This window comes from Arachis ipaensis, chromosome B8 (assembly GCF_059453495.1).
Source record: "Arachis ipaensis isolate K30076 ecotype BB chromosome B8, ASM5945349v1, whole genome shotgun sequence".
Classification (NCBI taxonomy): Eukaryota; Viridiplantae; Streptophyta; class Magnoliopsida; order Fabales; family Fabaceae; genus Arachis; species Arachis ipaensis.
In genome coordinates this window covers 121763788-121791281 of record NC_142443.1, presented here as the reverse complement: position 1 = coordinate 121791281, position 27494 = coordinate 121763788, and the positions used below count along the sequence as shown (strand labels likewise).

General features: G+C 33.6%; 3 protein-coding genes and 2 pseudogenes across 3 annotated transcripts; 2 read left to right on the top strand and 3 right to left on the bottom strand.

Moving 5' to 3' along the window:
- Positions 1–4807: 4807 nt before the first annotated feature.
- LOC107611310 (replication protein A 70 kDa DNA-binding subunit A-like) lies at positions 4808–6510 on the bottom strand (annotated as a pseudogene).
- Positions 6511–6604: 94 nt separating this feature from the next.
- On the bottom strand, positions 6605–7316 carry LOC148549458 (uncharacterized). Its single transcript, XM_088495752.1, has 3 exons — positions 7167–7316; positions 6804–7074; positions 6605–6708 (listed from the first exon to the last, which is right to left on the bottom strand). The coding sequence occupies exons 1-3, from the start codon at positions 7314–7316 to the stop codon at positions 6605–6607; spliced, it is 525 nt and encodes a 174-aa protein (XP_088351878.1).
- Positions 7317–12384: 5068 nt separating this feature from the next.
- LOC107611311 (uncharacterized) lies at positions 12385–17684 on the bottom strand (annotated as a pseudogene).
- A 3450-nt stretch (positions 17685–21134) lies between these two features.
- Positions 21135–21917, top strand: LOC148549457 (uncharacterized). Its single transcript, XM_088495751.1, has 2 exons — positions 21135–21444; positions 21586–21917. Exons 1-2 carry the CDS (start codon positions 21135–21137, stop codon positions 21915–21917), a joined length of 642 nt encoding a protein of 213 aa, XP_088351877.1.
- A 90-nt stretch (positions 21918–22007) lies between these two features.
- LOC148549456 (uncharacterized) lies at positions 22008–22490 on the top strand. The gene has a single exon (XM_088495750.1). It carries the CDS (start codon positions 22008–22010, stop codon positions 22488–22490), a length of 483 nt encoding a protein of 160 aa, XP_088351876.1.
- The last annotated feature ends 5004 nt before the right edge of the window (positions 22491–27494 follow it).

Here is a 27494-nt window from a genome sequence, read left to right as displayed (position 1 = left end):
ATGATGCATAAAATATTTTTATGCAAAAGGTGGCTGCAAGCATGATGCAGAGACCTTTGTTCAATGTAAAAAATTTTGCATTTGGGACACTTGAATTCATAGACTAATGAATTAGTACAAAATATATGAGTATCCTTTGAATTGTTAATTTGAAAAAAAAAGGTCTAAGTTTCTCCTCAGAACCATTAACTTCAATAATTTCATATAGTCTCTCAACCTTAACATTTGTGAAAGATACTTCACATGTGTAGAATCATGATACTCATTTGAGAACTGATTATGGGCATCAGTTTGTTCAGGCACAAATGGAGAGCTATTATTAGAATTAACTACCTTCCAATAAGACATTTATTTTCATACCTTTTCTATACCCTAAAATAAGGATATCATCATTTGGTATCACCACAGAAAACTAAACACAATATGACTAATCTAATTTTATTGATTATTACAGTTACTCCTGTAGCTCTTATAAAACTTTGAAATCTTAATTTCTTTGTAGTTCATTTTTTCAATTGATTAAGAAAATGTGTATGGATGAAAAAATATTGAATAAAACTATTTTGAAAGAAAAGTATTTTACAATGATTCTAATATATAATGTGATATTAGCAATGGTTGTTATTCTCCATTAAAAAACAAATTTGGAGAAAGGGCATTTTTGATAGTAGTTTTGTGAGTACAAATGGAGAAAGTAAAAAAAATTATTAACCTTGAATTGCATTGTTACTTGCATAGCAGAGGATTCTTACTTCAAACAATAGAATCTAATCATAATTAATATAAGATGTATAGTTATTAAGAGACGGTAGTTCGTTTAACTTGATTAATTTGAAGGATAGATACTTCAACGAATAAGGATGGAGTTGAGTAAAGAAAGTGTAGTTTTAAAACCCCTGCAGCTTAGCTATCATGGGGAAGTCAGTAATTCTGACTAACAACACTGCTAAATTAATTCAAAGCAAGTTTTCTCTAAATTTAGTAAGCCACATAAATATTTAGGAAGCAAAGCTTGATAATACAACGTAACAAAGTAGACATGGAGAATAACCTCTAATACATAGCTTCATGCAATACATGAACATGTACTACATACCTTCTTGCAATATATATTTTTAAACTAATAATAATCAGCACCTAGATTATGTGATTTTACCTAAACCACACAATAGCAACTTAGAACAGAGAACATGCATTATACTTAAGCGTGAAACAGAGTTTAATACATATACGTTGCAGTAACTCAAACCCATCATAACATAGCATTTTATAACCTTGGGCAATCTTCAAGTCCAATGTGAAAGGTGGAAATCACACTGGATATAATGTCTTGTGGTACACATGCATGGACCTGAGTCTGACTTCATCTTCGTATTCTACCCAATGAAGGGTTCTCCTTCTGTTGTTCATAGGAGTATACCGACAGATATGGAAGTGTGGAAATTTTGATTCATCGACTCCATCAACTTGAAAATGACTTTCTTTGATTTGTATGATATCTTCACCAATGAAGTTGGTTGGAGTAAATAGCGGACCATCCCCATTATACATAAATAACCTAGTCCAAGTTGGTTTCTCCTCTGTAACATTAACATGCCAAATAGCAGTGGAGAAGTCTTCTTCATTATGGTTGGATGAAGCGAGACAAAGCTTTTGGTTAAGATTCATTAGCATGTAACAATGCCCCAAAGCTTGTTCAGGGACGACAATTTGTTGAAAGGTTTGAGATAATATAGAAAAGCATACAATATATGGGGATCTTTGCTCAACATCCTCAAATGAGCGTGTTAGCCAATAAATAACTCCATCAAGTGTAACGTAGGTTGGATCTAACCTTTGAACATATGATGGACATGGCAAAACCACATCCCAAGTTCTTGTGGTGCTGGTATACATGGCGAGTGTGCATGCTGTAGTTTCATCACTGTGTTGGAACACATACACGATAGCATAGTCAAAAGTATATGGATAGTATGAAAATGCATATGAATAAGCCATTTCAGGTTCAAAGATGTAGACAGGATCTGGGATGAGTTTGGACCTCCGGCTCACTGGATTCCAAGCTATCAAGTAGCTCTTTTGTCCCATGGAAGAGTATTTGATGCAAAATACTCCATTTTGAATGTCAATCAGTTGGAACCAACCTTCATAAGTTAGCAAGAATGGGAATTGAAATGGACTGGTATACCCCGTCGAGGCATCCATCATCATGACCCAGTCAAGAGAGCTCATGAAAGAGGATGGATAGCAAAAATGTAGCATTAGTGATATTCCATCATTTCTCCATGTCTCAGACACATTTGTGACAAAGTGATAGCTGCTGAGCTTTCCTCTCCAGTAGCGAGACGTCATGCGACCATTCAAAATGGTCGAAGCATCACAGCGATGGAATATTTCCAAGAGAAGTTCATTAGGTAGTTCAGGGAGGGGAATGGAGTGAGGAGGAATATCACTCATTCTTTGTCAAATATGAGGATGCACTATAGAAGGAACTGAGTAGAAAAATATGAGAGTTAGGAGTATGAACTTTTTTGGGTGAGGATATGTCTTGATATGGTATCTGCACTTGTCTTTATTTATAGAAGAAAAGCTACTTAAGGATTCAACTGCCACATTGAATAGGTTTTTATGTCTCTAATTTAAATGGAAAGGGGACTAAAGAAATATAACAGGTATCTTTTTAAGTTAACTTTGGAAGTTTCCTAATAATCCACGGAGGAATAAAAGCTAATTTACACTTGTCAAGGAAATCAGAGCCTCTAGAACTAAATGTAGTAATTCCATATATTGCTGATATCTTTCTATTTTTGAGTAATTAAATATTGTTTTAGATAAAGAAAAAATCATTTTGTACCCATTGATGTTGAAATATGGGAATGCAAAAGGAATGGATAAGTAGTAAAGTCTTCCCAAATGTCATACCAAAGAGAAGATAGGAAGCAATACGAAGGCATCTTTTGTTTCAATAGAGGAAGGCTTTAAATGAAGTTACAATAAAGCTGAAAAATAATCTCATATGAGATTCAGCATTAATGCTGACATGACCTCCAAATCAGGTATAGCAGAGTATATCCACTCTATCTTCCCTCCTTCTAATTGTTCTGTATGAACAATTATGTAACTCAATGTATAACCAAAAGCTAATAAACTTTTTAAACAAAATTATCTCTTTATTCGTTGTTGTGTGACATAAAGAGCTAAGACTTCTCTCATTGAGCAGCATGCTTCTTTAATAAATTTGTGAAGAGACTGCTTAGATATGACAATACATATTTAATACTTGATTTTAAAATCTTATTGCAGGATTCATGAATCATTACCTCTTTAATGAGACTGTTATAAATGAACATTTGCAAGTGGGTTACTATCCATCCGTTCAGCAACTTCTAGTTGCTACACCAATATATTTAAAATGAATTGTATGATTATTTGATTCGGTGACCTTGTAGCAAACTTTTTGTTTATTATGTATGCAAGACTATTATTGAAACTCAAACTTTAAGCCACAATTAAGATATCCAAAAAATTAACAAAGCAGTGTTGTTATTGCTTCTTTTGGTCAGCACATTTTAAAAGTTAGAATAAATCAAAATCTGTATTGCATTGTCCACGCAGTAAAAATTAGTCAGTAACTTTGACTAATTTAGTAAAAATCTGACCTCATTTAGGTAGGTAATAGATAGATACATGATTAGTAGATATATTAGCAAAAATGTCAGCTGAATACAATTAATAGATAGTAAAAAATAAGCTAACTAATGTTATCTACTTGGAAATTTCATACAAATGAAACTATAAAATATTATCTACATGTATTCTTCAAAATGTTCCAGAAATTGTTCTGCAGTTATAAATAGCTATTTTAACCCAGTAATTCTTACTATAACTTGGTATATTCTTTGAGTTGAAATTTTTTTGTTGTCAACATATAATATAGGATAAATTGTTATTGGTATAGCTTAATTATTATTAAATATTTATAATGATTACATCAGACCTGCTTCAAAATAAATAAGAATGTTTCTGTGGTAGTATATTTTTTTAATACATCTAGTGTTATTGTCTTTGACTCACATTTAATTGTAGATTTCAAAGCAAAAAATAGTGTTTCGGCAACAATTTTTTTTAAAAGTAGTTATTTAAAAAAAATTTAATAGTGTCCGATTTGTGTTTAAAAAATTTTAATAGTGTCCGGTTTGTGTTTAAAAAATTATAAAAATTTGGGGTACACAAATCAGTAGGTGTTTAAAAAATTTAAAAAAAATAGGTGTTTAAAAAATAAAAAAAATTAGAGTACACAAATCGTGTACTCCATATTTTTTTTAATTTTTTAAACACAAATCAGACGATCCGATTTGTACTCCATAAATTAAATCAATCCATCCACATCTTAGAAAAATATCATAGTAGATCACAATTTAGAAAAACATCATTGTTAATCCAATATTAAAAATAAAAATGTGTAGAATATTCAGCCGAAAAAATAAGACATTTTCATCTTTATTATTATTATTATTATTTTTCTGTAATTTTATGCCTTCCAATAAAGACTTTGAAGTCTGCCAATACCAAAGATTACTTTTTAATTTAAATTGTTACACATTGATAATAACTGCAGATGGGAACACATAGCCCTTCCATAAAATCTATTACTAATGACCACAGTTTCTAATGGTTGGTTTCCAACATCAACAGAAGCATCAAAATGATGAAAGGGTAATAACATTATGCATATAAGTGCAAACTACACTGCTTCATAATAACCCCTAATAACATTCAATTAGAAATTTCCTAATAAAAAGATCAATTACTCCATCTTTTTTTTTCCAGAATTCCGCCTAAAGGTCTTGTTAGCCGATGCTTGTGCATCTGCAGAGACAATTGCTTCTCCTATGCATCCATCAACTGTATCAGGGGATGACCTCTTTGCTGGAGTTTGATAAGAGCTATCACCATTGCTTTCCACAGCAGAGTCCTTTGGTTGACATTAACTAAACAATTAGTTTATATCCAATTTACATGATCTACCTTTCAGACCATTTTTTCCACATAACAAATATTAACAATCATTATATATACAAATCTCACCTTCGAAAGAGAAACTACCCCGTGGGCATTGCTATCATCTTCTGTCTCAGTTAGAGAGGTATGACCCATTAGTTGGGAAGTCTGCAAGAAAGTACATTTTCAGTAATACTATAACTGTGGGCATTCTTTTTTGTCATGCAAGATAGTATTTGCTCTTAGCAATGCTCCCAAAAGTTATACTTACAGAGGCTTCAACAGAAGAGCTGGCACACCCGAGGCTCGATATGAGTAAGTCCTCATCTGAAAGCTTGGTTACACTGTATACCCCCTCAATGGCATTTATATTCTTGTATGTAATGTTCAGTTTGAATAAGAATCTTTTGTCAATAACATTATCCAAGTATTTTGGGTATGAGTTAGTCTTTTCCAACATCTTCACACATACATTAGGAATTGTTGTTAGTGGAAGATAGATAACTGACCTTGCATAACTTGGTTATAAACATTTAAAGTTGACTTACACATATCTCGTTAACTTTGTCAGCAGGCTTTCCCACCATCTGCTCTGCTTCTTTGTTCCACACAATGAGCTTTAGACACCCAGTTCCATCAGTAACAATTATTTGTAGCCTATACCTGCAGCACCGTGGAAGCAGAATTGAATTAGCAAATTCTAACCCTACTAAATAATGCTACAGTCAAGGTACAACATTTTCAATATTGATGTCAGGTGAGTGTCACATTTTTTTTTGTATGCTAAGTAATTACCTCAACATAGCCTTGAAGCCTACACGTCTACAATGGTCACACCAATACCTATCTTTACTTTCAACAACCTTCTTCGGGCATGTCTTACATGAAGTGTAACACTAATCATCTTTTCCCACCTCTAGAGATACAATATTGGCAATAATCCAGCACGACATCTCCTAACAAATGGCACACGAATGAGCTAAAAGATGGTTAGTCTAAGTAATGAGAGAAGAACCTCACCTGTTGCATATTGAGGACCTCCTCTATAGTCTTCAATGGAACAATGCCTGCATTGATCTCATCCGTGGCAGAGTATTGAGGTTGGGTCTGAAGTTGAGTGATGCATTGTGAAGGGGAAATAATATCCATATTCAACCTATGCATAACATAAAATGTTTCGATATATAAATTTTTCTGGTTTTTCTAGATAAGAAACACAAGTAAAAATGTTAGTTAAACAGGCAGTATTAGCAAGTAATTATACCTTTGCTTGAACTCATTTATCTCAGTCAGATTTGGATTGAAGTAAACTTTGGAGACATAGTAGGCACTTTGAATATTCACTGAATTCAAATAGACATTAGTTTTAAAAAGTTGGACCACCAATATGAAAGGTTCCCCGTCATCTCGTTCAAGTTGTGGAAGCACTTGGTCAACCAACTCTCCAAATAATGTACACTTAATTTTATTCTTCCTGGGACACCAAGAGAGAACACCAATATCATACATAGTTTGAGCACTAATACTTCTCCCCACGTTGGCATGAAAAGGAGAATTTCGGAACAGAATCTAAAAATGAAATCAACTCAAATATTAAATATTATTACTCTAGGTCCTCCAACTGCAGAGCAATACGCTTGCTTTGGTGACCCGTGCGTGTGATAATTCCCCTGGCCTCTTCCTTTCCCACAACCTCACCTATGTAATCTACAATGAATAATGTTGCAGTTAAAATATATTACTTGAAATCATATGACATAACATTGAAAGCATAATATAAAGACTAAATTGATTGAACTTACCAAACAATAGATTTTCATCACTGGCACCATTTGACTCAAGCTCAGCAAAAGGACGAAACTTAAAAGGATTAAAAGCAAATGTCTCAATTGGTTGGAGCATCACCTCAGTCTTTGTATAAAAACTGAGCTTGTACTTATGTGGAGTTGTCCTAACTTTGCCATTATTAGTTGTAACAATAAAATTCTGCATTTTGTAAATAGCATGCTCCTTTATTTGGTGTCTGAATGCCTCCAACGCAGGTTTGGAGATGGTTGCATGAATCCTATCACCCTGCAAGAGATTTTCCAAACAACAGGAACAAAACAAAATTACAATGCATAAAAAATACAACTTCCAACCCATTAGAATTGCTCGTAAATTACCTTCACATCTTGTAATACCATCTCCAAGCTGAACACCTTGTTTTCATTCCACTGGCTCGGGAACTCATACAATCGAACCACCCCCACAACCAATGACCAAGAAAGCTTGGTAGCATTGATATCAGCAATAAGATCCACTGTTCCAGCCATATTTTGCCTTGAAACAATAACAACAGGATTTTCAGTAAGTAGAAATTAGGATACAAAGGGTAATGATCTATAACTTATTTGTGTATATGAAGTTGAGTGTCCTGCTATATATAGAGAATTCTCTATACCCCTATCCTTGAAATGAGCGGGAAATCCACTAATGAGCTGAAAGTTGTCAATTTTGAAACACTTACCGACGGCGCCAAACTGCAAGCTAGCAACACCCTCACACGCTCAATATTCCATGAATATCTGTAACCTAAGGTCATTTCAATTCTTCTGTTATGTTGAGTCTCGAGGTGGAACTTTCTTTCAATATGTGCAGGAAGGAAGAGTGCATCACTGAACACTTCATATTGGAAGGAGTTCCACCGAGAATCCAACCAAGTTGCCCTATTTTTTGGAGGGAACACTGTTGCCATGTCACTAATGGAACTGCTGTCTTGTAGAGAATCATTCCTGATAGAACTACTACTTGGAGAGCTCATTTAAAAAGGCATTCTCGTTTAAAGGCATTCTAACACTTACTGGACTGGACACATGTCGTTGTGGAGGAAGACAAGGTTACAGTATGTTCTGTGCACGTGTTGGTCTGGGGAGAGTTTAGTGTTGGAGGGAATAGTGTGGTGCTTTGTTTAATGGAATATTATTTGGTATAAAATAAAAAGTATATTTCATTTGTAATTTGGTATAAAAAATAAAAAAACATTGATATTATTGTTCGAAACAGTACATAAAAATTTTTAAGCAAGCAAAAAATATTACTATTAAAAAAAATGCTATAAAGTATTATGTTACATTATTATTTATAAGTGATTCTATCAAAATATAAATGATGTTCTCAATTTTGTGATATTTAACTCAATTTTTATAAATTAAAATAGTACTTAATCTATATTAAATTACATTACATTATTTTCCCAAATAGTAATAGTGTTCTTTTATTTTTCACACTAATTAACAATTTAAATATAGTTTACATTCATATCATAACTGTATTTTTCTTTTGTTTCACACACACACGGATAAATTGCAAATGTAAATAAAAAAATAACACATTAAAAAAAATATTAATAATAATAAAAGTAATAAAAGTGACCAATTCAACAATAATACGTTACATCTGGTATTAAAAATTTTTGCTTTAAAATAGAAAATATACAATACTTTTTCTTTTATATTTGTATCATGAAGTATTGAGTAATTAGTAACTTCCATAAAATTTAAATAATTAAATAGAACTATAATAGACAAAATATATATAAAAAAAAACCTTATTAAATTGAAAAGGAAAGAAAAAAGCCTTAGTTATTTTATTGTCGAATTGACAATTATTGTTGTTTTTGAAAATAGGATTTGTCCATGAGTAAATCAACTGCTTCCATGACCTCAAACAGATACATCATTTAGAGTATAAATTTAAATTAAAAATGATTAAAAAAAATCATAGCTACTAATAAAAAAATATCTATCTATTTACATTTTTTTGTATAAAATGCCTATTTTTTGTACTATTTTTTGTATATTTTATTTTGGCAAAACACTTCAATATTAAAAGGACATTTTTTCTTAGACTTTTTTTGAAATTATATCCGATTTTAAAATCTCCTTTACTGAGATATAGAGGAATTACAATCCTCTTTTACAGGAATATTTGTCTTTTCTAGATTTGTTAATATATATTTCCATAAGAATGAATATGTATATCTCTCTTTATTCTGCTATGTCCTTCTTTACTTTTTAAAAACTTGAATCCACATGTCTATCCTTTAATTAGCTATTAACTTTCATAATTTCACTATCATGCTAAACATTGTCAAAGTCAATACGCATAATTTTAAAATAAGCAAACAAATCAATAAAGAAAATGGAAATTACAAATCTTGAAACTAAAAATCTATAAATTATTTTTAAATAAGCTATTAAATGGAAGCAAATAGACAATTTAAGTACAATTTTATTCATGAGAGTACAACCTTTGTTTTAGTATGTAAAACTCACTACATGAATCATATAATGGCATTTAGAATTTAGGTCACAGTATACAAAAAAATTTTGTTAATGAACTTTGCACTAAACAAATATTAACTTGAGAACAAACAAAAGTGTAGACAAAGCCAATCTAGAGTAACAATTTTCCTTCACTTTTCATCTTCTTTGGAAAAAATATGTTCATATGTTACATTTTCTTCAACTAAGTCGCTCAGATATTTTCCATGCTTGACATAGATCATACTTCTAAAGTTTTTCCTTCTAAACTATACAAAATTTTCATCAGTACGTCAAAAAGAAAAAAAAAATGAGTTGACAATAATCTAAAATCAGCAAATAAAACCTATACATTCAACGGGATTAATTAGAAAAAAAAAAACACTCTTTAGCTTTCTCAAAAATATCGACAAATTTAGAAGTTCAGGAACACAATTTCTTGCAACTATACTCTATGCCTCATTTGTTCTCATAAACAGCCAAGTATGAAGCTCAATAAGAATTAAAATCGTTTAATAAGAATACATCTATGATAAACACTGTTACAACAAAAATAATAAAAAATTAAAAATTTAGTAAGATCATTAGAATTGACATAAGTTCACGAACACAATTTCTCACAACTATACTCTATGCCTCATTTTTCTCATAAACAGCCAAGTATGAAGCTTAATAAGAATTAAAATCCCCAGTTTAATAAGAATACATCTATGCTAAACACTGTTAAAACAAACATAATAAAAAGTTAAAAATTTAGTAAGATAATTTGAATTGGATATTTGTCCTAAATCCTTTAATAAAATCACTTAATTCTTTTGTAAAATAAGAATTATTCATTCAAAAACAAAATTATATACTGATATTTGCACCTGATAAACATCTTTGCTGAGCTCTAACAATTTTAGAAAACAAAGTATTTTTCAGCAACATATCTTATATAAAATAATCAAGTTTAGAAAATTCAACCATGGTTAGATTGAATTAAATTGGGTTTAGTGGTATGTCCTTTCATGATGGATGTCAATTAAAATAATAGTAATATAGACTTCAAAGATTAAAAAAAGCAACAAAATAATGATTTCACTAATTAGAGTATATCAAAGAATTGGTTTATGTACATAATTCACAAAAAAATTTGTAATCACATAAGGTCAACTATCAAATTAATCCCTCTTATCAAGTTTGACTCTGGATCTATTGTAAAAATTTCCTAAAGTGTTTGAAATTGACAAAAAATATTCATTAATGTGAAGATAGTATGACTTGCAACTAAACCCATCTTACTAATGAACTAAAATAGAAAATAAATGCTAGAACTCATAAATAAAATGCTAACTATTCCTACTTTGTAGATTTGGCCAAGTGAAGGTAAAATTCTGTATTTTAAAGTATATATTTTTAATTATAAACTTAGAATAAATTATTGTAATTACTTAAATTTATTTTACTTTAACAAATAGTTTGCATTTTATAGGAAAATGAAAAAAATTCTCTACAATTACTTTAACAAATAGTTCATGACCCTGATCATGTTTTTAATAAAATTGTATGCATAAAGGAACTAAAAAACTTCCTTCTATGTGCATTATTTTTGAAAAATCTTAAAAGCTTCCAATAATAACTATTCTTACGATATCGGCCGTAATTAAGAATATTAATAAAAAAATTCACATCTTAGCTCTACAATTGGCCACACTACACTGCTATTGAATGTTTTTTGTCGTTAATACAACGCATAGCATTTTATACCCAATATTTCTACCTCAAATAGAAATATTGTTAAATCTTCATTCAAATGTTAGTTCCAAATTTATACATTCTAAATCTTCTTTTGGATTATTAGTCTCTATCTTTTAATGCTTCAAATGAACATAAACACAAAGAAGGAATGGAAAAGGACAGTTTCATTCAGAAAAGTAATATTGAAAAGCTTGAAAAAAAATATTCAAAAGAACATGAAAACATTATTGTGAATCATGAATTAGAGAATGCTTACCTAGTACAGCCTTGCGAACCTTATAATTTAAAATTCAAGTCAACCTCATCAAACTCTATGAATCCAATTTCAAATGTTTATCATAAAATAAAACTTACGCAAACCTTAAGACAACATTTTTAAATTTCTTTTGTAACTTTTCAATAATTTTACCACTCAAAGTGACATAAATGTAGGTTTCTAAAATGAAATGACATTGCTAGAAGAAACTTAGTAATTACAAACTTTGCTTTAATAGGAGAGGTGTAAATGATTTTCTAGTTATGTTGCTTACAGTCAATTTTTAACTTTCCTGCTTTATAGTTTTGCAATAGCTTTCATTACAATAACAAATCACAACAAAGATTAAGAATATGTCCAATTTCTTTACTCTTTTCTAAAACCAAGGGCTAATACTACTTTCTACCAAACTTCACAATAAACATGTAATTCCTAATTAGTTCTAAATTAAAATTTTTTCTATATCGCATCCTTCTAAACTAAAAAATGCAAAGAACATCCATGCAAGTATGGAGTTACTCAGAGTTTATTAATGCTAATTATTATTTTGAAAATTTTTCGTAAAGTCATGTATAAATCAATTTAGAATTTACCAAGAGTGATTCCTTGCACTCCTCTGTAATAAGAACTCACCAGAGTCCTAAACCTTTCCTGTCCAGCTACAAAAGATGGATATTATTTCAAGTCAATTTCCATCTCTTTAATTTAAAATCAACACCAAAGGATATCATGAAGCTGAAAATTTTATCATTTGAAAACTTAAATCAAATTGTTTATTAATTTTATAGAGCATGCAATTTATGCGCAATTACTTAAAATGGACTCAATCAAAGGGATCTAATCCCCTCTGTCAATAATGAATGAATGAATGAATAAAGCTATGTAGCCACAAACTTGTCACTTTATGTATAAAATTATGAAAATATATCTATGTGCTAATGCATCAATTTCTCATATGAATTAAATATCTTGAAGAAAACAATATCTAACCAAAAAAAGTCCAAAACTAATTTGAAGTTTAAGAATAAAAGGTTAATAATTCTTACAGATGATGAAGATCCTTATACACTTTCTCAGGTTATTTCATCTCATCATTATTCCATCCACTTTGGTCCTCCTTAGTTGTTCCCTCGTATCCATTTTTTCCTCTGCTCCTTGTTCCTCCTCATCCTCCTCACCATAATTATTGACATCAAAATCAATTTTTCTATGCTCTATCTGCATCACAAAAACAACCCGTCAATTTTCCACTTGCTACTCATAAAATATGGCATTTTCTATGCTATAATTTGTTTCAGGATTCAAATTTATTAACATGTGAATCAAACAACAAAGATCAAATTGGAACAGAAGGTGACATCTTGGACAACAACTCTGTACACTATTTTCCAAAGGAAAGAACTAACCTTTATTTGACAAATTTATAAATGGTTATTGATTTACCATTTTCCCCATTACAATATGTCATTTTTTCCCATCTAAACCACACATGTCAACATGCATTAAAGTAGTAATTGAAATAATGCTAAAAGGCACCTTTAAGTCCTAATTTGTGGGTGGTATAATAATCAAAATGCAGGAAATCAAACATATGTCAAAGATGACCAGATAACCACTTCAAAAGTTTTCAAGGATTTCGCAAGTATCACGTTCGTGCATCACAGGTGCTACACTTAGAACACTTTAGTACACATTATTGTTTCCTTTCCTTCTATTTTTTGTTTTGTTGCATTTGGATCTTCTCATGCTATTGTCTTCTTATGTTGGTGGTCATGTTTCAATCTTGGCCATTGATTAAAATTAAATGTTTATCTTTTAATGATAGAGATTGAAACACAACTTAAAACATGAGAAGATCTGAATCCTTTTGCATCTTCCTAACATAAAGAAAGCATAATTTCTTAAGGAAGAGACAATACTATATCCTCTTTAAAAACAGGGAAAAAATTAGAAGATCCAATATTATTATTTATTTATAATGGAGAATTACCTTCAATGTACTTTTTTTGGAAGTAAATTTCATCAAATTCATCATCCTGTAAATTGGAAATAGAAAACAAAACCCCTCAATTAAGTTTATAGAATAACAAAAGAGAATAGGTAGTATGAATTGCTCAGGTTTGATGCTTTTGTTAAGTATTACTGAAACAGTAAACTTTTCTATTTGCACAGTTAAGTCAACCATTTTGATTAAATAGAAAAAAAAAAAATAGATGTACTCAGAAAATATAGGGTGCTTCAATTCATTGAATAAAGACTTGAAGACCTCTAGCTTACTATCACTTGAAGCTCCTTTTCAGAAGGGAACAATACATAATGTTGGGCAAGTAAATGTTCAAACAATTTAGTTGCTAAATTACCTTAGTCATGTATTTCCATAGATACTGCACAACTTTTAGTGATTACCTAATATTCCAAACAACCATATCTATAGAAAAATGTTTCAAATTGGGAAAACATAAAGATAAGTTAATAAATTTGTCACAAACCTATATTTAAAGAATCCAATTGATACCACAAACAACAAATTCAACCTTACTTCATGAACAATTTTTAACAATGAAACCAAGGATTCCTTCATTAAAAAGTACAACTATACTCGTACATTCCACGTTTTGCGGCAATCTGAAATTTAAGCCATACCAATATCATAATAATTAATAAGAATGAGAACCACCTAAACTTCTAATTGAGACAATAATTAGTGGATCTCATAATTAATTTCAACATTCTTCTTATATCATATATCAGTAATGACTGATTTCTTTTTTATCCAAAAAAGAAAGAAAGAACGAACTTGAAGGAATTTGAGGTAACGATCGAACCTGAAGGGAATACTGTGGAGCTTCGTTTACTGGGATCTGAATCCTTTTGCATCTTCCTAACATAGAGAAAGCATAATTTCTTAAGGGAGAGACATTACTATCTCCTCTTTAAAAAGAGGGAGAAACTTAGAAGATCCATTTTTATTATTTATTTATAATGGAGAATTACCTTCAACGTACTTCTTTTGGAAGTAAAATTCATCGAATTCATCATCACCTGTAAATTGGAAACATAAAACAAAACCCCTCAATTAAGTCTATAGAAAAACAAAAGAGTACAGATAGTATGAATTGCTCAAGTTTAATGCTTTTGTTAACTAATATTGAAATAGTAAACTTTTCTATTTGCACAATTAAGTTAACCATTTTGATTAAACAGAAAAAAATTCATTGAATGAAAACTGGTAACTGAAGACCTCTAGCTTACTATTGGTCGAAGCTCCATTTCAGAAGTAACAATATATAATGTTAGGCAAGTAAATATTCAAACAATTTAGTTGCTAATTACCTGAGTCATATATTTTCACAGATACTGCAGTACTTTTAGTAATTACCCAATATTCCAAACAACCACAACTATATAAAAATGTTTCAAATTGGGATAACATAAAGATAATTTAATAAATTTGTTACAAACTCATATTTAAAGGATCCAAGTGATACCACAAACAACAACTTCAACCTTACTTCATGAACAATCTTTAACAATGAAACCAAGGATTCCTTCATTAAAAAGTTCAACTATACCTGTACTTTTCATGTTTTCAGGCAATCTGAAATTTAAATCATATCAATATCATAATAATTAATAAGAATAAGAACCACGCTGAACTTCTAATTGAGACAATAATTAGTAGATCTTATAATCAATTTCAACATTCTTCTTATATCATATATCAACAATTACTGATTTCTTTTTTACCCAAAAAAAGAAAGAAAGAAAGAACTTGAAGGAAATTGATGTAATGATGGAGGTGCTTGAGTTCTGCAAGAATCATATGCTTACCCGTGGATGATTATAGAACCATTTCCGACAACACTTTAAGTTGTAACTCATTTAAATATGTCTGAAACCCTAAACTGGAAAACAAAAACAAAACAAAAAAAAAGTTGAATACTTGAAAAAGTCAGCAAAAGAAAAGGAATCAAATATTGAAACCTGAAGTCCAATAGCGTTAATCCCACCTTGGAATAACAGTTGAAACAGTATGCATTTGGAGGAAGAAGAAGAAGTATGGAAGAATCTTTTCATGCTTTCAAGCACATGACATGCAGCAGATACCAAGGCCATTCCACTTTTTCGATAGCCACTTCTCCAATCTCTGTTTATTGCTGCGGTGGCACGTTCTTGAATATCCTTTTCTTCCCCATCCTGCTTCCTCCATCTCTGGGTCGGCTCTACTTCTTTGGACTTCCGAAATCTCCCTTCCCATTTAGTCTGACGTTTAAGATCAAGTCAGAATCTTCAGCTACAATCTCAACCTACTGGTTGCTGGGAGGAAGAGTAGAATAAGTGAGGAGGAAGAGAAGGATCAGAGGATGTGGGGGTGTTGGGAATGGTGACACGACGACAAAGATTAAGTTTCTTAACTTTTTTTTTAGGTTTTTAATTTTCAGTCGATAAAAGTAAAAGGGAAGAAAGCAATTTGATTTGGAGAATAGATTTGTGCGGGAAAATTCCCGCTTCGTCGCACTGGAGGGAAGACTGTTTTTTTCCTGTGACGTGTCAGTCTGGAGAGAGCTTAGTTTTGGAGGGAATACTGTGAAGCTTCGTTTACTGAACTATTTAACTTTTATATATTAGATAGATTGCCCTGATAAAAAATAAACAAGAAAAGTCTATTCGGTAAAATTGTACGATGTCTATGGACGATAACGGTTAAAACTTTAACAGAAGAGTGGCCCAATCTACGGTATCACAAACAAAGTTAATAATTACAAGTAGAATGAAAAAAAAATAGAAGTTGAATTATGTGGATAAATCTTGGTAATATAACTGCTCTATCCAAAATCCAAATCAATTTATCTCAAAGTAATTCTAAATTTTAGGATAAATATTTTCGTGATAATATTTTTCTTCCAGAAGAAGAAAGAACTCTAATGACCTGAAATGGTCATCAACTCATCATAACAAGTACAGGTATCAGTATATTACTTTCACCAAACTAAACAAGCTAAGGGTTAGAGTATTAAAAGAGTTTTTTTATTATTTACGCAAACGTCCATTGTTTACAACTTTGCATTCGGCTAATAAGAACATAATGGTAACATTACATTGTACTTAATGTATTTTTTTTAGTGATTTAATTTAATTATATAGAATTTAGTAAAAAATAAATAAATTTTTATTTCTAAACATAAATGTTTTAAACACCGATAAATTTAACAAAAAAAATTAAAATAATATCCGTGAAAGATAAATTTTGATCGACAAAACTACCAAATACCAAAAAACTATAAAAAATTATCAAACTACTCTTTTTTAACTCTGATTTTATTCCAAAATCTATCCAATTTTTAACTTGTCAATCCCAGATCTTTACTCCTCCTTCCTCCTTCTCCCACCACCATTACAACCTTCTTCAAATTCCACGAGACCTAGTATCTCATTCTTCACTCAAAACTCTTTCTCTTTTACCATAATTCAACTAGTCTCCATATCACAATCCCAAATTAAAAATTTCTAGCTAGCTCTTGCAAGTTGTATAAAAAATTTTTAGTTCATTTTTTTTTCGTCTGAAAGAAAGAAAAAAGAGTGTTGATTTACCTCTCATTACATATTCTTTATCTCTCTACTCTCGCTGTGTGTTGGTACTTGGTACTATTAGAATATAATTAGGATTTGAAGTAACAGGAATCGGATGGAGTAGCTTGGTTTGCGTATTAAGCTCTATGTTTGCTTGTCCTAGAGTTAGTTCATCCATTGGATTCCCAGCTTCGACTGATGAAATCATACCTGGACCAACCCCCCAACGGATACACCGGCACCATCGGAAATCCATTGGTGTTGCTATTTTCAGGGGCTACAGGGCACAGAGGCTGTGAATGAGGCACACTGTCTCCGTTCTGGATCTGTTCTTCCTCCATTGGGATCGAAGAGACCGAATCGGTGGTGATGTCAAAGAGGCTGGATCTACGGCGACGGCGGTTGAGATTGCTCCGGCGGAGGAAGTACTTCTGAGCATGGCTGGCGACCTGCGTGGGCGTTCGAGTCTTGACGTAGTTCCTAGAGATCCCTCTCCAATCACCTTTTCCTACCTTCTACAATCCCACCAGGAACAGCTTGTGCTCTTCCTCCGTCCACCGAACACCTCGCTTGCGCTCGCGCTCGCGGATCTTGCCGGAGTTGTGAGGAGCGGCGTCTTCGGCGGACGCGTAACCGGTGGTGGAAAAGGCAGCGTCTTTGTTGTTGTTGGAGTCATCTTGAGGATGCACGTACTGCGACAGATTGTTCATACTGACACTTTTCCTCATGGAGTCCACCACCACCCTAACGCCGAACAGCATAAACTCGCCAGCGACGGGGGAGTCACCGTCACCGGCGAAGGTGCTACACATCTTCGATCGAGCTAATTGAGTTGGACTCGAGGCGGAATCGGAGCTTCCGTACTTGACGAGTCAGTGACTCGGTGGAGAGAGAGAATAGACTAAATTGGAGAAATGATTTGCGTGTCTATTCAAGTTGTATAAAATAATACAATATAAAAGTGTATTTTTTTTTCCAAAGACATCCAATTTATTTTATTTATCAGAAGAGGAATAAACAAATATTGTCCAAAGTGAAGGACATAAACGGACAAAAAAATAGAAGGGTTGTCCAAGATATTTCACTCACAGATGAGATAAGGTAATTAAATAAACTAAAGAAGAAAGAAAAAGTTGAAAACGGAGCTAACGTTGAAGATGCAACGGACGAGTAAGGATTTCTTGGTGATGTTTGTAGGTAATTAAATAAAGTAAAAGGGTATTTATAGGTATTAAGAGAATCGTAATAATAAAGACGTAATCTCCTACTATAAATATTCAGATATACTAAATAAGGAGACTATTTTAATAAAGACATTAAAAATATCTTTTTTTTAAGATGTTTATATTTGTCATTTTATTATTGGATATCTTTATTAAATCGGTTAATAATTTATTTTTTAATAAATCTGAACAAAATCGGTTTATTATAGCAAAAATAATAAACACAATTGTCTGCATTATAATTATTAGACCCGGTTTGATCATATCGAATTACACAATCTAAATCGAATATCTTTAAATTTTTTGATAAAAAGATAAATATATCTCTGACTTTTTATTTTTGCAGATATTTAAATCTTTAAAAATTTAAAAATACAATTAGATCCCAAAAGAATTGAATTTATTATTATTGTTATAAAAAAATCGGTTTTATTCTAATTTGTTAAGAAATTAAAAAATAATCAATTCATTAATACGTCCAATAATAATGCAACACGTAAGCGTCTTTACAAAAAAACATTTTATACGTCTTTATATGTAAGCATCTTCCACTAAATAATACTAATTCATCCTAGTTATATTATAATAGGTACCATGTAGCTTTTTCCCACTACTACTGGAACAACAACGTACACCTTTGTTTCTCCTCTATCTCTCAATAAATCTTGTTCTTTCTTCTCTTCTTGTGATGACTTGTATTAATTGTTTCCTTCACACGAGACTAGAAGAAAAGCCATAGATGTTAACACTTTGCTTGATGCTACAATAGAGAGAAAACAATATTGAAAGGGGAGGGAGGGATAAAAAATTGGGATTTCCTAGGGTTAAGAATGGGATAGATTTGAAAATAAAAATAAGATTAAAAAAATATAATTTAGGATTTTTTTTATAAATTTTTAGTATTTGAATATGTATTTTTTTATGAATATAACTTTTAATTTTTTTTTATAGTTACATTTGTCGGCGTTTAAAATATTTATGATTAAAAATTATAGTTTATTCTTTGATAAAAGTTGAAAAGTGACAATTTTTCTTTCTTTCGGCGATATACAATTTTGGGTTGGAGTATTGTTTTAAATTAGATCTATAATGCACAGACACTAATACGGATATAGGATATGACATGACACAAGATACATGAACATACAAATTTTAAAATTTTATAATACATGGGACACACATCTATACATAAAATATAAAGTTTTCTTTTTGAAAAAATTGTAATAATATTTTAATATTTTATTGATATTAAATTATAAATTAATTTTTTATTTATTTTTAATTTTTTTTAATTATATAAAATATTTTTTGTCTTAATAAAGAATAATATATATTATTTCTAAATTCATTTCAAGAATACATGTTAAGAATAAAATTGGATATATTGACACGTAATGGTATTTAGGTGTGTTTAAATGTGTTTGAAAAAATATTTATTTGTTTATTAAGATACGATTAGATACAGCAGAAGACACGCGTGTTGAACGAGAAATGTATTCGATAACAGACACGACAACTCACCTAAGTTTATACTTCATAGGTTACGATGAATTAGAGAAAGAAAAATAATTAAAAATTTTAATTATTTTTATAATTTTTAAATAAAAATGTTTTTTTATTTTTAAAAAATAATATATATTTAAACTTTTACTCATTAAATATTAAGATAATTATTAAAAAAAATAGACTATTAGAACTCAGCTAAAGAATTTAAATATGAAAAAATATGTGTGTTTTTCAGAAAATGGACCTTTTTAGTGTATATACAGGCAGGTGGATGTGGCAGAGGCACAGGTACAACACGCAGGTAACATGCTAACTCAGCACGCAACCCACGTATTGAACACTTGTCAAAATCCAAAGCAACACGCAAGTTTCGTGTTGACCACGTCTCAGCCATCCGTCAACATGCATGATGCGTGATTCCTACGTGGCAGCAACACGCAGGTTGCGTGTTGCCACGTGGCGGACGTTGGTTGGACGATCTTGCAACACGTTGCCTGCGAGGTGAGTCTTTCGTCTATAAAAGCAAAGCTCGTAACCATGTTGCTTCATTCTGAGAGAAGTATTTTTCTCCAAGGTCGGTATAATGGAGGGCACTGCCAACATAGTGGTTTACCACAACGATGAGGTCGTACGAAATACGTATGAGGGTGTGAGTTTTGCGTGTGAGAATATGTTTTCGTTTGTGGTTCCGTGCACTATAACGTTCGCAAAACTACAGTACGGGCTCTGTCAAAGCATAGAGGCTGATATTATGAAGAGGGTGACCAACATTCTCTACAGGAGTCCGGTTGTCATATTTGGCGGCCTGATGCAATTTGAAGTTATGCCAATCATCGACGAAACAACTATTTAGCAGATGTTTCGTATTCACCAGCAAACTCAGGTGCAACACCCGATGATTGAGTTATATGTTGAGTTTGAGGATATTGTTGCAGACGAGGTTCAACATGACCCAGATGTACAAGATGACAGAGGTGAGGCGTACTTGGGATTGAACGATGATAGCGATGAGGAGTTCGAAGCTACGTATGAAGCCAGTGATGAGGACGATGACGACAATGTGGGAGGTGAGGCAGTGGCGGAAACTTTAGTGGTTCCAGCAGCAATTAGTCAACCGATGGGCGTTCCACCCTTTATGCATAGTTTGGATCTTGATGCCATGCATGCACCGGAGTTTTCCTAACATATAAACATAGGTACGTGAGCAGTGGATAATATATTTACTTGATTTTGTTTTAGCAGATCAATGAACGACAAATATGTTTTCTTATAGGTGTTGCTGATCTTAAGGATGGGAAGTTTAGGATCAGAATGGAATACGGTTCAAGAATATCAGTCATTGCGGCAATTCGGAGTTACACTGTCTCCAGAGAAGTCGATTATATTGTTTATGAATTCAAGCCACGGACGTTCTATGCAAAGTGCAAGAATTATGGACGTGGGTGCGACTGGCTTATCTGAGCCGGCTTGATACAGAAGAAAGCCTGTTGGGAGATTCGAAGATACAACGGGAGGCACACGTGTTCCACGGGAATGATCTCACATGATCACTCGAAGTTAGACTTGGACACGATTGCTGAGGCTATGAAGCCATTGGTTGAGTCTGACCCATCCACAAAGGTTAAATCTATAATTGCGGAGGTCCATGCAAGATTCAACTACATTATTAGTTACCGAAAGGCTTGGCTGGCAAAGCAGAAGTCGATAGCCAAGGTTTTCGGTGGATGGGAAGAATCATACGAAGCTTTGCCATTGTGGTTCTTGGTGATGGTTCAGAAGATGCCTGGTTCACAAGTTCAAATAGAAACACGACCTTTGTATAATGGGAATCAAGAGGTGGACGGTGTAAGGATACTTCATAGGGTATTCTAGAGCTTCAATCCATGCATAAGAGCTTTCAAATATTGCAAGCTGCTAGTTCAGGTTAACGGGACCCACCTATACGAAAAATATAAAGGTTGCCTTTTGGTTGCAATTGTGTCAGATGGGAATAAAAAAATTGTATCGATTGCTTTTGCTATTGTAGAGGGTGAGACTGCTGATGCGTGGCACTTTTTTCTCAGTAATTTACAAACACATGTTGTAAGAAAAGACGGCGTGGGGATAATCTTCGATCGTCATGAGTCAATCCGGGTCGTAGTCAATCGTAGTGGAGGCGATTGGCAACCTCTGAGAGCATGGTGGATGTTTTGTATTCGGCACATCGACAGTAACTTCTTGAGGGAATTTAAGGTTTCGTACTTGCAAAAACTTGTGGTCAACATTGGGTATTCAAGGACAATGAAGGAGTACAACGTCAACTACAAGAGGTTGTAAGAACGAGGCGAGGCCTATGTTCGTTGGTGCGACAACATCGATCGTCCCTAGTGGGTCTTGGCATTTGACGAGGGACATCGATGGGGTCACATGACAACAAACCTTGTCGAGTGCATTAATTTGGTGTTGAAGGGTGCTCGAAATCTTCCTGTATTGGCGTTAGTCCGAGCAACATATTATCAGTTAAACGAGTTGTTTACGCGGAAGAGTACTGAGGCTTACCAGCGTAAGCGTTCTGGAGCAACTTTCTCTGAGTTTGCCACTCAGCGGATAGAGGAAAACATGCAGCATGCAGGTAACATCGTGGTGAACCGGTTTGATAGAAGAAACAAGGTGTTTGAGGTGCACGAAATGCCTAGTGAAAAAGTGTTGGTTGTTGATCTTGCGCGACAGAGGTACGACTGTGGGCATTTTCAGGTGGAGCGACTTCCATGTCGCCATGTTATTGCGTGTTGTGCTAACCAGCGACTGGATTGCCAGATATATGTCAGCGATGTATACAAGATGTCACAAATTCAGAAAGTCTACAGAAAGGAGCTTGTCCCCGTTGGGCAACACGGAGACGTGGCCTGATTACACGGGAGCGACCTTGGTCATGAATTTGGCCTTGCAACGAATGTCAAAAGGTCGTTCCAAATCGACTCGCTATCTGAATGAGATGGATTCACGGGAAATGTGTTAGTTTGAGTCATTGCATTTCAATTCTGAATTTCAATGTAGTTATTTCAGTTAATGTAATTCAATTTTAGATTTCGATATCTATGTAATTTTAAGTTAATGCATTCAAAATTTGTCCAAACTGAAAACTAAAACAAGAAATACAACGATGAAGGAAAAAAAGTTCGTCTAAACTGAAAGATAAAACCAGAAGTACAACGATGAAGGAAACAAAGTTCGTCTAACAAAGTTCGTCTAAGCTAAAAGATAAAACAAGAAATACAACAATGAAGGAAACAAAGTTCGTCTAAACATATGACCCCTTCTTCTTGAAAATGTCTATCACCTTGTTCGCTAACCTTCTAACGCTTGACGGTGTGAACCTGGTCGGTGGGCAAACTTCTGTCCGTAGGTTGTACTGATGGCCCCAACCAACTACCTGTCCCTCTTTCGGACTTGACCCTCCAGAATCTACCTCTGCCTGGCCTGCTATTGGACCTGTCCCACCTGTCGGGGCAGAAGGACCGAGGATATACTCGCCAACATGCTCCTGTGTCAGCTCATTCAAGTCCAGACCAATCGGAGCCGGCTGTGATGCATTCATACGACCTCGATCGATCTAAATATGCAACTCGATGTATACACTAGCTCAACTATTTGGTATGGCCGGTGGATGGCGTCGATGTGACGAACCATCGACCGATGCTCTATGGGGTTGCGAGGACTGCTGTGATGGGATGGTTGGGATGTAAGCATCATCAAGACCATGAGCTCGGCCATCAAGGAATCGACAGATGATATCGTAGTCTCCCAATGATGGCTGTGCTGGTGATAATAGGGGAATGTCTGCGAGCCTGAATCCAAGACTGCTGTGATGACTATGATGGCTATGATGCGATTTGTGATGGCTCGACTGCCCAAGAGATGGCTGTGGGCGATGATAAGGAAACGGATAAAACACTGCATAAGGTGGTGGCTACTGAGGTGGTAGTGGCTAAGGTGGTGCCTACTGAGGTGGCTGCTATGGTGGATAATATGGTAGGGGTTGATGAATGAATTCTGACAACCTCAGGTACATCCCGTATGATCAAATGTACCAACTCCGGTAATCGGCAGACGGGGTGAAGTCGACAATTGGCTGCAGACCCCGATCTCGCAGACAACCGTTGCGGCGGTTACCCCATTGTTGTATCCATTCGTCATGAATCCCACGCCAGTCATGGTGCTGTACTCCCTGGATAGTATAGCAATGCGTCTCAACTGGTATGGCTTGTATTGCCAGAGGGGGAGACTGTGCATATCCGTACTGGCAAACCACTCAGTCCGCAGGATGCCATTTGACACACTAAAATGACACCAACGGCCCCACCGTGTCATAGACATCAAGGTGTGCGTGTAGTTCTGCAGGAATGACGATGCCGATGTACGGTCGAAATATAAACTGCAAAATACAACAATGGGCATTAGATTATTAATAATACTGTTAATTATAACAAAATTCCTCAAATCCATACTCACCTCTTCCATAATGTCGATCGCGTGCCTAATGGAAGCCTGAGTCCTAGCCATCCATTTTCGGGGTCGTTGATAATGACTCCATCTGCATCATACAACATTATTCACATAGTTTGAAATACATCTTGCCTATAAATAACATACAACTCAAATTCCTAAAAAATAATGATGCATACCTGCATGCCACCGGTATCTCAGCCGGCGCAAACTGGGCTTAGGGAATGAGCGCAAGCCACGGCATACACTCCAACGCCCAAACACACAGCAAGTTTAGTGGCCCATCCATCTCCTTACAATCGTACCGTGATGCATGACACAGTGACCTGTAAAGGTGAGCGAGACAAGCTGAATCCCCACTATAATTGGCGATCTGATCAAAATTCTGGAGCAATGGTAGATACTTTGCATGTAAATACGTCGTCGACTTATCCACAAATACGGTGGTACCCAATAGACAGAAGATGTGACACCTAACATAGCGCATAATTGACTCCCATGTGTCCAAAGGCTGTGTGTCTCTAATATGGCGAACCCATGAAAGATTTATGTAGCTCTTTGAGGAACTGCTCACTTGGGGTTTGCTGCCGAAAATCGCGAGACTCTGGGTGACCAAGAAGTCGTGACTGCTATCGGTCCAACTAGTCACAACCTCTCCGTTGTTTGGTAGGCCGAATAAGTGTAACACGTCCTACACTGTCACTGTAACCTTACCCTCTAGCATGACAAAAGTATGTGTCTCCAGCCACCACCTTTCCACAAGAGCAGCTAGCATCGCGAAATGCCCTCTGATAACTGCAACTCGCAAGAGCTGGTAGAACCCGAGGTTCGTAAGGCTTCCTCAACCGCCGGATGCCACATTTCTGGTTGATCAAGCTTACGGGGCAAAAGATTCCTATTAGCCTGGTAAAGTTCAACCAAAAAAAAATTAATTTAATAAATAACAAAAAAATAAAATAATAATTTTTTATTATTTACATTACGTCATTCTCTTAATTAAATCATAAAATAAAATAACAAAAATATTAAAACACAAAACAACATACAATAGCCAGTTTCATTCATTTATTTTACTAAACAATGAACCACACATAACGAAAGCAATAATAATAATAACAACTACATTCAAATTCATAAATTAGATAAATTAATAAATTTGTGTTAAAAATAATAATAACAAAAGCAATAATAATAACGAAATTAATAATAATAACAACTAGTGTTAAAAATATATAATATATTTGTTATCAGTTTAATTTTATTATCTTATTTAACTAAGATTTATATTTAATAATAATAACGAAAGCAATAACAATAACAAAACTATATCATAATCATACAAACTATTAAACTAATATTAATCAAGTAAATACTAATAAATTAATAAAAAATAATAAACTTACATAATTAGGATGCCCCAGATAATTGATAACATGATTTTCAAGAGACGTATAATCACGTATTATTATAAATATATTAATCTCACTCTCCATTTTAAAACTAATTTAAAACATTCCTAAACCCCAAATCACTCATTTGTCACTCTCAAAGTAAATAATGAAAATTATCACAACCCTACCACCATTTTATAATACATCCGCTGCCAACCCCAACGTCCCACATTAATGGCTGTTGTTCCCGGTGCGGGACCTCCCTCTTGCGATGCGACACGTGGCAACAAGTATGTAGCGTGCTATGCATGTGCGACACGTGGATGGCCGAGATCAACACGCAGCTTGCGTGCTGCACGGATATTGGACATGTGGCTGGACCAGGCTTACACGCAGCCTGCGTGCTGAGTTGGCATTGACACGTTGTGCTCGTGTCTTTGGTGGACACGTCAACACGTTACCTGCGTGTTGATCAACACGTTATCTGTGTGTTAGCTCCCTTTTTTAACAGATTTATAATTCTGCAAATTATCTCAAACACCCATATTCAAGTAAAGCATCACTCATTTTTTCATATGTAAAATAATTTCTGCTAGAACTCAATCATTACTTAGAAGAAATACAGTGTCCAAATTAATTTTTTAAAAAAATTAAATTAAATATTTTAATTTTGAATATTTTTTTTAAAAAAACCTTTGAAACAGATTAATTCCTTCTCGTAAGTGCTGAAGTTTTTAGAGTAGAGTATAATCAATCAGAACCACAAGGTTTAATGAATTTATCTATGGTATAAAGACAAGAGAGTAAGAGACAGAAAACATGGATGATAGAGTAGAAAGCATATAATTGCATTGCAAATAATTGCCAGTAATTGACAAAAAATGATCATACACATATTCAGTGTTATTCATAAAATCATATGTATTTATATTTTATGCATACAAGTTTAGACTTTAGCGAATGAAAGGATAGCAAGCTAACTAACTCTAACATTGCTTCAACTAACAAACCTAGCTAATTTATATTTTTTTATGGATGATGCTACGATAAAGAACAATACTAAATATCAACGAGTTATAGTTCAAATGACATAATATTTCTTTTCTAACTTAGAGATTTTGAGTTCGAGTCTCACTCCTAATTTTAGAAAGAAAAAAAACAATACTAAATAAAAAGTAAAAAAATTGTATTTTTCTTTTGCTACATATGCATAACTACTTGCATAACTATACTAATCCCATCACACATGTCAACTAATCATTCTGATAAATATAGATGTAAATATTATAAAAAAATGTTGAATACCGTCAAATTTACTGAAAGAATTACGAAAATAACCCGCCAGTGAGCATATTACCGTAAAAAAATCCAACGATATAACCCTCGTTGAAATTACGGGCTGATTATGTGGCAAGTTCTTCTGGTAATTCATTTTGGCGCCACAATATATTTTTGCACCGACTTACCGTCAGATTTTTCTTCGGTAAATCCGACGGTAAATTTAATTTTTTATTTTTTATTTTTATTTTTTTAGCACAATTAGTAGTCAAATTCTAAATAATAGAAATTAAATAAGGATTTTATTAAATATGAAGTGTACGTACAGAATAAAAAGTCAAATAAATAAGATACAATCAAATAGTCTAGAACAAAATTCTAATCACATAGTCGTTCTCATTGTCATCTCCCCAGTCCTGCTGAGGCGATGGTCTAGGTGATAATGTCGGTGCCTCGCCAATAGCGCCGCTGCCACCAGCACACATCTGCTCATGATACACCATCATCTGTTGCTGCATCCACTGAATCCGCTCCAGCTCCTGCCTAAGCTCCAGCCTAAGAAAACCTGTGTCTAATACGCATGCGAGGATCTCGTTATACCTCTCCACAAAATGCTACAGTTGTTGAGCTTGTTGGTAAAGGCTCTAGGTAAGATTTTGCACCTGCTCTCTCAAATCGACGCTGTCCACGAGATCGATGGGGCTGGTGGCAGAGGCGGATGAAGCCCTCAATGTGGAGA

Excerpts from the sequence above, each read along its gene's own strand:
- LOC148549457 (XM_088495751.1), top strand. The coding sequence starts at position 21,135 with ATGATCTCACATGATCACTCGAAGTTAGACTTGGACACGATTGCTGAG. Across the intron at positions 21,445-21,585 it reads TGGGAATCAAGAGGTGGACG|ATGGGAATAAAAAAATTGTA; the intron begins GTGTAAGGATAC and ends CAATTGTGTCAG.
- LOC148549458 (XM_088495752.1), bottom strand. The coding sequence starts at position 7,316 with ATGGCTGGAACAGTGGATCTTATTGCTGATATCAATGCTACCAAGCTT. Across the intron at positions 7,075-7,166 it reads TGGTATTACAAGATGTGAAG|GGTGATAGGATTCATGCAAC; the intron begins GTAATTTACGAG and ends AATCTCTTGCAG. Across the intron at positions 6,709-6,803 it reads TGATGAAAATCTATTGTTTG|ATTACATAGGTGAGGTTGTG; the intron begins GTAAGTTCAATC and ends TATTCATTGTAG.
- LOC148549456 (XM_088495750.1), top strand. The coding sequence starts at position 22,008 with ATGACAACAAACCTTGTCGAGTGCATTAATTTGGTGTTGAAGGGTGCT.